The 10,914-nt window shown below is 41.2% G+C and overlaps 1 protein-coding gene across 6 annotated transcripts in view; it reads left to right on the forward strand.

The window, feature by feature from the left end:
• Nucleotides 1-10,914, forward strand: part of apbb2b (amyloid beta (A4) precursor protein-binding, family B, member 2b) — a 49,554-nt gene that overhangs the window by 26,643 nt on the left and 11,997 nt on the right. For 4 of the 6 annotated variants that reach the window (XM_087177160.1, XM_023418413.2, XM_087177161.1 and 1 more), the window contains exons 5-12: nt 125-369; nt 1,308-1,439; nt 2,042-2,113; nt 3,059-3,109; nt 4,574-4,659; nt 5,106-5,166; nt 7,886-8,032; nt 8,661-8,788. In XM_087177160.1, the coding sequence (XP_087033286.1) occupies nt 125-369; nt 1,308-1,439; nt 2,042-2,113; nt 3,059-3,109; nt 4,574-4,659; nt 5,106-5,166; nt 7,886-8,032; nt 8,661-8,788 (922 nt within the window). The remainder of the gene's footprint in view (nt 1-124; nt 370-1,307; nt 1,440-2,041; nt 2,114-3,058; nt 3,110-4,573; nt 4,660-5,105; nt 5,167-7,885; nt 8,033-8,660; nt 8,789-10,914) is intronic. The other 2 variants (XM_087177163.1, XM_087177164.1) reach the window with 2 other exon arrangements.

Here is a 10,914-nt window from a genome sequence, read left to right on the forward strand (position 1 = left end):
GAAAAATCAATATTCAGTGTTTGTGTGCAGTCACACAGGTGTGTTTATACATGCAGTTCTAAATAAAGTATTTAAGAGGTCTGTCAGTTTAACAACTTTGTGTTTTTGTGTGTGTTTTCACCAGATATCTGGAGTGAGCAGTCGTTCCAGACAGACCCTGACCTGCCTCCAGGATGGAAGAAGATCACAGACATGGCCGGAATCTACTACTGGCACATTCCTACAGGCACCACCCAGTGGGAGAGGCCTGCCACCCGCCAAGCACTCCCTGGACAGACTGAGACCCCGGCCTTGGGCAACCACACAGTCTCAACACCACGTAAACACTCTCTGGGCTCACTCAGCCCCTCACCCACTCCTGACCATGAGGTGAGAGAAAGAACAACAGACTGAGATGCATACTTTAAGTTCCACATGAATCTTACCTGTTGTTTTTGCTCTAACCGTCAGTTAACTTTGGTTACATCCGTAATAGTTCTGTTTAAATGTGATCACCCAGTCTAAGTGCTGGCAAGTTGTTGGTGTCTCTGGCAGTGGTCCGGCTCAAACTGTGGTTGGAATACATACTGAAGACAATCCATTCACAATGTAAAGAGATGAGGACCAACGATGGGAAAAATAATGGAGTCACAGATTTAAATTAAGCCAAAAATAATGAAGTCAAACCTTAGATTAAAATATAAACACATGCTGTACAAAAGGCAAATATGAAATATATATGTACAATATTTATAAACTGTCTTATGACTGTAATACAGTTTAGTTGAAAGTTAAAATCCTCATCATCAGTCTAGATAATGTCATTATGACTGCTGAAGATGGAAAAAGTTTATTTTAAACCTCTGATGAGTATCAATCAACAAACACAGCAGAGAATGAATGAGTGGCTGTAATAACACATGGATATTGATATATGTTTAAAATGCAGAAGAGCTCAGTGCCTCCAGCGGTATTGTTTTCTCTATGATCTAAAAAGCTTAATGTTATTTTACCATTTTATAACGACCTCTGAATGATTTGGAAAAAGAACTGCCATTATGAATTATATTTTGTGACATAGAAACAAACATAAGATCTGATATTTATGCCCAGGCAAGTACCCTACACCTGGGGGAGACATTTCCTCACCTTGAGATCAAATCATGCTACTCTTAACAATACTGTGAAATATACAAGCTCAGTATCAGTCTGAACAAGGGAAATCTGCCATCTCCGTAAGAGAAGAAGAGCTGAAGAGCTGCTAATGCCTGTGAAGAGTCAATTACAGTTTCTAATAACTGTGCTCATGTGTGTGTGTACGCATGTAGTCGTGTCAGGCAGAGGTCTTCTTCAGGGCGTCAACTCGCTCGGGCAGCACCACCTCCGACAGTTCAGTGGAGCCTCTCTCCTCTCATGAGCCCACCCTCCCCTCATGTGGATTTGTCAACAGCTGCTACTTCGTAAGTGACCAACAAGCCCTGTTTTTCTGTGGAAGTACCATACTGTACTGTGTGAGGTTCACCTGTACCTTTTGTAAAAGGCAGGTTGTTTTGCCTCCATGTGGAATTTAAGACATAACAATGTATTTGTCTGATGGTATATTTTAGTTCTGTTGTCCTGACTTAGATGAGTGGAAGACTGGCAGAAATATGAGACAAGACAAGTTGGCAAAGGCAGTGAGACAGAGAGAGGACCATCAATACTCCAGTGTAGCTCCGGAATACAGGAACGCCAGAACACAGAGTCAATCAATCAGTCAATCATGCAGAATGATGGGAGGAAACGGAGAGAGGAAAGGAGATTTATAGATAGGAGCGTGGTGTAGATAAAATATTGATCCAGTGAGAATGGACTGATGTTGACAGATAGATGTGCCAGAATGAGATTGTGGCACATCTATCTGGAGCGACTGACCTGCAGACTGCTCGAGTATTAGCCAGTGACACAACAGCCGAAATGGCAGACAGACAAACATGGTTGCGTAATACGTCCTCTAAATTCTCACTATGCAGATTTTGGTCACTTTTTAATGCCTCATCTCTCGCTCTCTCTCTCCCTTTAGCCTCGCTCCACATCTCTGCAGGGGGTGCCTGATCAAGAGTGTCGCTCTCAGCATCACGACGATGAGGACAAGGTGGGGTACTTCAAGACTTTCCACATTGTGTTGTATTCCTCACCCGCCACTCAATAGCCTTCAGTAATGCTTAAAATTTTGCGTAAATGTGTGTGTGGGGCACAGATAGGAACAAAAAGATACCTACAGCATCTGTACGTGTGTATATTACTGTATATTTGATGTATGTCTACTTGTATCACATACAGTGCAGTCAGTAAGTATTTGGACAGTGACATGTTTTTATTTGTTTTGGCTCTGTACTTCAGTGCATTTGATCTGAAATAAAACCATGGCTGTGAGGTTACAGTGGTTCCAAATGCACACAAGGGACAAGCGCAGTAAAAAATTCACAACCTCACAACAGTTTGTGAGCATTCATAGACAAAGACACTATTTCATGCAAAAATTACAAGGAACATTGCAAACACTGAGGCTAGAGTTCAACATATTCATGACTTCACGCTGTCCAATTAATCTGTTTAAATTTAATAGTTAATATTTCAATTTTTTATATTTTGATTAATATTTTGTCTTTACTGGTACTTTATTTTCTAGTGGCTTTCTTTCCTCTGACATGGGAATTTTGTTGTTAAAATTAAGCTCCACGTCAGAGCTACCATGTGAAAACAACAAAAAAGTGTCACTGCTCAAATAAGCACTGTCTGTAATCTGGCTGTTTTGTTCATATTATACTAATCAAGAATCAGTAGATTCTCAGTGGTGAGCTGAATGTTCAATAGGAGCAAGAAACATTGGAGAATTTTAAAGTCTTGATGAACAGCTTCTCATTTAAGAAATGTTTTTGCTGGGTTGCTCCTTATTGCAACAGACACTCAGTTTGGAGTGAGCTAGTTAGCTAACAGCCTTGTTCTGTCTTTCTTCCCTTGCTCCCTTCCCACCCTTGACCCCCTCAATCCTTGACCCACCACTTTGTGTGCGTGTGTGTTTTAACGCTTTATGTAGAAACAGGTGTGGAGTGAATTTGGCGGAAAGATTGATAGTGAGGTGTGGAAGGCAAGTATAATGCACTCAATGTCAATGAGTCTTGTTCTTGGTCTAACATCACCCACTCTTTGACTGTGTGCATTTATGCATTTATGCATTATGCGCTAGAAAATCACTGCCTGGGCAAAAGCATGTGTGGCTGATGCTTCAACCGAAATGTAACGGCCTCAACCACAGCATTTTGTCATGCCTGATACGTCCAAACATCTGTCATTTGGCTGCAGCAACATTCTCAACAGGTCGTTTCTTTCTTTACTTATGTGGCTAAAATATTTTCATCTTTCCTTCCTGCTGGCACAGATCTGAATGTGTTTGCACACACGAGTGTGTGTACATACTGTGTGCGAACTTCCTTTCCTTGATGCAGCATGCCCCATTAAACATAACACACCAGTGCCATTTCTCCATCCAGCAAAGGGATTCTGCCCACACTTGGATGCATGCGAGCATATACTGTGTGGGGTCATAATATTTACATTTGGTTCCTGCCAGGCTTCTGTCTATTTAGTCCCTCTCCCACATGCCCTGTAACCCATGAGTGCTATGGCAGTTAAACATATCGGTGTCGAGTTGGAACAGGAGCTGAAGTGATTTTTGTTTAAGATGCAGTGAGGTGGTTCATGGCCTGGTAAGATTTCTGGACATCTGCCACAGTTCTAGTTGGAACAAAAGCACCAAGATTCTCAGGAAAACTATTCAGTTCTTTTGAGAATTCCAGATGTGCTCTATGTTTGTTGTAAACACAGTAAGAAATTCAGTCAAAAAGAGACAGTGGAGATTTATGTATTAGTACGAAGTTCCACATCTGAAAATGCCAAACAGATCTGCATTCACCAGCTATGTTGTTGGAAAATAAAATCTAACAATAAGTGAACATTGGTGCTGTTATAACAATAATCAGATTTTGATATCCTCTTACAATAATAAAGTGTTATTTAAATAGTTCTGAGTCACTTTGAACTGCATGACCACAAAACTATAAAGGAACTAAAAATAAAACAAAGTACTGGAGACGACAAGGCTTTTATCTGTTTGGATTTGTGACATCTTGTGGGATCAGACCTGAGTTTTTCTTTATATAAGACACGTGTGTGAATGATAATAATTATGATCATAACCATGACTTTATTTGTGCAGCACTTTTCATGCAAAGAGGCTGCCCAAAGTGCATTACAGACAAGAATAAAAACAAAGGTCAAAAACTCAAATGAAACAAAACCCCATAATGACAAGTAAAAAAAATGACCCCAAATTAAAAGACAAATTAAAAAGATAGGTTTTAATTTCTTTTTAAAAATAGTAGTAGAAGGTAGTTAAAGCCGATTCACCAGATTCTCAGTCATTTCAGAATGACTGACTATGTTACAGGTTACATGTGTGGAAGGGGCTTGAGGGTGGAAGGCCTCTGGCCAAAGATGTAGGAGGTATTATGGTGTCATTTTACCCTCTAATGATGTCACCTGTGTGCACCAGGACCTGCAGGCAGCCACAGTGAACCCTGACCCCAGTCTGAAGGAGTTTGAGGGTGCCACGCTTCGCTATGCATCACTCAAGCTAAGGTAAAATACCAGTGCAGACACACACACAAGCAGACACAAACCTCACACTACCTCTGTGCATGGATCTGTGTGAGCTACCACACTTACAATTAGCTATAAAAAGTTTTTGTTTCCTTTTTATCTTTCTTGCTGTCCACCTGCATTAGCTCTCTCTGACTCTTGGCCTCTCTCCTAGTGCTGTCTAGTTAGTTTCTCTAATCTTGTGTTAAATCAGTGTTAGAGTTAAATAACATCAGACAAAGCAGGAAGTTAGTTCTTCTACTCAGGAAATGGCTCCATGTTCTCCATTAGTGTAATGACTGCCTGTAGCTTTGGCAAATTCACACACAGGCCGGGAACCTTGTTAACAAAGCAGCTAATGGTTGCAATAATAGTACAGGCACACTGCTAATCTTATAACCCCATCGCAACTGCACTTTTCTCAACCTTTTCAACTTTTTTCCTAGGAACCGTCCAGCAGTGGAAGAAGAAGAGTCTAGCAGTGTCAACAGTGACCCAGAAGCAAAGGTAAAAAGCCTTTACCACAGCTTAAATTCAGTTCAAAGCATAATTCATAATTCACATCATTCTGCAGCTATTGCAATTTATCTGTTAGGAAAACATTGTGTGTACAGTACCTTCTAAAATTTTAAATGGTTTAAAATTAATTTTTGAATATCTTTGTGTGTCATTGTGACTTCTTTATGTTGCCTTTATGTAAAGTGTTAAAAAGAACTATATGTTGTGTGTGACTGGCACAGTACCTTCATTTTTATATCATCATCTTTTGCAGAATCTAAAGTTTGTCAGGTCACAGTTGTGTATACATGTGTTATGTAATCCAACTTTTTAACACTGGAATAGAATCAACATCCTCAGCAGACAAAGCTTCTTGTTTTGAAAGATGGAGTATGTATGTTTTAGTCTGTTGATGTCTTCAGCCTGTTTGTTTACTGATGGTGTTTATGTTGATCATGGTGGCTGTCTATGCGCCTCAGAGGGAAGAGTGAGAGCTAAACAAAACTGCCCCCCAGTGGTGAGACAGAGAAGTACAGTTCCATGCTGCACATTGGTGCATTAATTACTGAGGGCTCTTTAAAATCCAAACCTAAGATTCAAATGAGACATTTAAACGTTTAATCAAGGATCCGGCTCAATAAAATATATTACTCAGTACAAATGTCACGCCCATTGGGCTGGTACTGTTACCAGCAAATGTCAGCCCAAGGTATAAATTCAATTTGGAATCCAACTAATTAAACTGAAAAATAGGTTATTTATCTGGCCTGATACAGAATCATTTCATTCTGTCACAAACCACAGCAGATTGCTGGAAGGCTAAAATACATTCCAAGGTGTGTGTGTGTTGTTCCCACAGATGGCTGAATAGGTCTAAAGCATTGCAGATTAGAGTTTAAAGCCAGCACTCGGCTTGATGACGTGGTGCTGATTTGGCTGTCTAGTGTCGGTTTCCCTCTGTGTGTTTGTCTGGCAGAAATTCACAATCCTTAGCAACAGTGACATTGTGATGAATACCAGACACAAACACAGACCTACAGTCAGGGCATCTGGTCGGGTAATGCACTCTGACACACACATCAATGGCAGCAAACAGCCCACTGCAGTATCAGGATTGGAACGGTGCCTTTCTACCTAGTAAGGGAGTTAAATACAAAGAAGACCTGGTCGATCACAATTTATATCTATGAAAGGCTAGAAGACTGACCAGAAAACTCCCGTACACACCAACTGCTGTTCAACTAAACAACCCTTAAATCATTAGGATAAAATCCTTGTTCTAATTAGTGCCTGCAAAAAAAAAAAAAAAAAAATACACACATTTTTATAATTCAGATGGAATATAATCAAGGCTGCACAGTTAGTGTATCATGCAGCTGCTACCACCTGCTGGTCTGGATCAGTGACACAACTTTCACCAGATGTATAGCAACATGGAGAGAGGCACTGTTGGAGTGTGTGTGTGTGTGTGTGTGTGTGTGTGTGTGTATGTGTGTATGCATGCAGTGTTTCCTGTGGATCAAGGTGTGGGGGGGTCACTGTGACTGGGTGGGGGGATAAGGCCCTCAATTGATGTTGACTCAAATTATCTGGTGATGAGAGGAGCTCACAGATCCAGTCTTAAACCACTCAAACTGCTCGCAGACTCGGGTCTCGCTGATAATATCAAACATGTTTGATATTTCAGAGAATAAAATATAGATAAATATAGATGATTACGTTGGTTGCAGAGCAGCTGATGGTGTTGCCAAGCAATGGTAAACATTTCTAGCCCTTGAGGCTAACATTAGCTAGCATACTACTGTCGACAGGTATTAAAACTGACTGATAAAATCTGACCTCCAGTTCTCCCTGAAGAATAGACATCTGCTTCTACATGAAATCATGTGAGATCATGTGAGGTGGTACATTGCTCCATGAATGTTGCCTCTGGCACAATAATCTTAATAATATCCTGTATTATATGATGCGCTATTGATGTCAAATCTTGTAATGTGGTCATGTTTGAGATTAGATAGAGGAATATCTGTTTCTCCTTATGTGTGCGATGCAAACCACTTTTAAAACTGGTTAGGATTTTAAAACTCCTGTAGTCTGAGCCCGGGTTTAGATGATTGATCTTTTCTTTTTTTTTCTTTTTTGGCCATGGCAGAAAATATTTTGGCTTAACAGAGAAATGTTACCAACGGGAACACTGGTGTGTGAGTGAAAGAATGTTATCTGTTCAACATTTATTCTATACGAGAACCACTTTTCCCACAACAAACTATGACACCACGGGTCAGTGTGACAGTGACTCACTTTTCTGTCTCTCACTTCTGTCTTTGTTTGTCCCTCTCTGACCTCTTTCATCTTGGATCTCAGGTCTTTAGAGTACTGTCTGAATGGACTGCTGAAATCAAATGAATACTTGATGAGGCCAGATGGATGGGTCTCTCTCCTTCCTCTCTACCAACATGCTTTGTTGTCTTCATCTGTTTACCTGTCTTTTAGTGTTTGTGGAGTGTTTGGCTTCACTCTCAGAATTTTTGCAAGTTCAAAACTGCAAGTGTATTTTAAGCACAATGGCATTGCTATTAAAGTCACACACACAAAGAGTGCCTAGTCTCTAGTAGACACTAAAACTAAAACAAATAGCTACTTATACGTGTGCAAAAATGTGATACATTTTTAAGTACTGTATTGTATGTAGCAGTGTCATCACTTGGTGTGTTTGTGTTTCCTTCAGTGTTTTGCAGTGCGCTCTCTGGGATGGGTGGAAATGGCTGAAGAGGACTTGGCTCCTGGAAAGAGCAGTGTTGCTGTTAACAACTGCATCAGACAGCTGTCCTACTGCAAGAACGACATCCGAGACACTGTCGGCATCTGGGGAGAGGTGAGAGGGAGAGTGCAGTCATACAGTTTGTGTGTATATGCATTTTGTTTTGGGTGCAAATAAAGGATGACAAGTTTGTAGTTGTTGGAAGTTAAAGATCTGGGGAGGAGGAGTACTTGTACAGATTTAAGAAGACGGATAAAGAGTGAGGGAGGAGCAAAAGAAAGAGCAACAGAAGTTAGCAGGGGCGACAGTCTTCTGAAATGTATGTCAAGACATGGAGGGAGGAGGGAGGAATGAAGAGAGGAAAGTAGAGCAATGGTAGGAAGTCTTTTCCTTCTCTCTGCGGTGGTTGTGTTTAATGTGAAACGACAGAACAGAGAGAACATCCCTCTTTCAATAACCTTTTATCTCCCACCCCCTCTTTTTAGGGTTTGATAATTTATTTAGAGGCCTTCGAAGCCAAATAACACACACACACACACACACACACACACACACATTTATGCACCCTGCATGCAGACACAGGCATTTATACTTTATAGGCAAGTAAAAAGAAAATCGCCTGACCTTTAAAGGACTACGTTCTTTTGTAACACCCTGAGCTGTGGGAAATAAGGATTGTGTGATGAGATCTGAAGGATTTGTGCGTGTCTGTGTTTGTGTGTCTGTGTTTGTGTGTATTCAGGGGAAGGACATGTACCTGGTGCTGGAAAATAATATGCTGAACCTGGTTGACCCCATGGACCGCAGTGTGCTTCACTCTCAGCCAATCGCAAGCATCCGGGTCTGGGGCGTTGGCCGGGACAATGGCAGGTTAGTCAGCGTGACAACCTTTTTTTTTTCTTTGAAAATTCATAAAGTCCCCTGTGCTCACCTGTAACATTTCTGTAGTGTCAATATTATTAAATATTCCAGTGTTATTAACCAATCATCTGGACTCATTGGGGTGTAATATCCTTTTCTTGTTTAGGTTTAAATTTTTGAATAGTCAATGTGATAGATTAGTCACCGGTGTAAAGGAAGTCAATGGTGCATCCCACACACACACACACACACACACACACACTCAGTAAAAGGTCAGGGTACCAATTGAGGGCAGCAGACAGGTAGTGTGGTGACAGACAGAAGAGAGGAGTTAATGACTGATGATGAAGGGATGCTATTGAAAGATTAAGGATGAGAGGCAGAATGGCCTTTATTCTCTTTAAAACCCCACTCGACTGTCGGTCCCTCACTTTCACCTCAGCGTAGCGCAGCACAGCAGGCTTAACTGTCACTGTGCTGATCTGCTTCTGTCTTTGATGTTCTTCAGTGTAAGAATGTGAAGGAAAAACTAAGAACAAATGAGCTTCACAGGCCTTTCCTTCACATATGAAGTTTAAAATTAATTTCTAAATAAACACAGTGTGACGGTGCTGCTTGGCAAGCAGCAGGGGGCGCTGTGCACTGCTGCCCGCTGCATGCATGAAAGGATGCTGAATGTAGGTTATCAGGTACAGCCGGGTGATGTGGACTGGAGTGGTTGGTAAATGCTGTATAATTAGAGCTGGCATGTGGCTGCACATGTATGCATGCACACACACACACACACACACACACACAGACACACACACACACACACACATGCAGGCAGGAGAAGAGGTAATGCTAAAAGCTTTTGGCATAAGCAGAACTGCAGAATTCTGTTGCCTCAGGGATCTTTCTCTTCTCTCATTCACTCACACTCGTATATGCAGTGGTGTATGTTACAGTATGTTTTTAAACTTACAATCACGCTGTCAGATAAAACGACTGTGCGTTTTCCAAGTGCTTAACCTTTTTGTTTTTTTCCTACCATCCACATCATCTACATATATCGGGAGAGTGAGAGCAGTGGGAATACCTCAGCTGCAGCAGAGGGAGGAGGGGGAGGAGAGGAGATGGTTAGAGGGAGGGGAGGAGAGGGGTGTTTTGGCAGTGGAGAGGGAGAGAGGGGTATGAAGCTGCCAGAGGGAGAGGTATGGTTAGTGCTCACTGGGTGTGGAGCAGACAGGTTGAGGAGTGTGTGCACGTATGTCGTATCACCAGGAGTAGATGGTGTGAGTGTCTGAAGACGCTCCCGTATGCACAGGATTAACTGACAAAAATAGGAAAAGCAACCACTGTGAGTATATTTATATACCTCCATCTTACTTTACTTTTGTTTTATTATAAAGTAGCAGGAAAAGAAAGAGAAGCCACAGATGAGCATGATCAGGCCTCAGTCTGTAGGAATTGTCCTGAGCAGGTAGTTTGTGGCTTGAATTTTACAGCTGTTGTGAGGTGTGTATCTCAAAATATTACAGGAACTCAGGTGGAGTGCAAAACTCGGATGTGGGCGCATGTGTGGTGGCTTTGCTTGTGGTTGGTTGTGCTAATCTGAGTCTCTGGTATTTGAAAAAAGGAAAAGTATTTGTTTGTAATATAGAGAAGCTCCTAACGATGAAATGTGCAGCAGTTCAGCACTACAATGTAAGTGTAAAATATTTTTCTTCATCGTACTGAATGTGCATCTAAAATTCAGCCCCCGGTTTAGATTTTAAATACTTAAAATGTGTATGTAGCAATGCAAAAATACCAGTGGAAGAAATTAGTTTTTGTTTTTATTTATTTATGGGTTGTTGCACTTTGAAGATATTAGAGGGATGTAGTAACAGCAGCCACGTTTCAATATTATGGAATTTGAAACCTGATTGGTGCAGGGATTCTCCCTTTATCTCTGTCTCTCTCTCTCTTTCTTTGTCACACACACTCGCACACTCTTATGGATACACCCGTGCTAAAGCTTGGAGTGGTCTCCCCATGTGCTACGATACACATTATCGCCATGAAGATTACAGATTCTCACAGCAACCTTGACATTTTCAGGGGCGTCTGCATGATGATAAGATTATATTCAACATTAGATACCCATCCACCCC

Source organism: Seriola lalandi, unplaced genomic scaffold, assembly GCF_002814215.2.
Source record: "Seriola lalandi dorsalis isolate HSWRI2012SDOR001 ecotype SW California unplaced genomic scaffold, Sedor1 jcf7180002054582, whole genome shotgun sequence".
In the NCBI taxonomy this organism is placed as follows: Eukaryota; Metazoa; Chordata; class Actinopteri; order Carangiformes; family Carangidae; genus Seriola; species Seriola lalandi.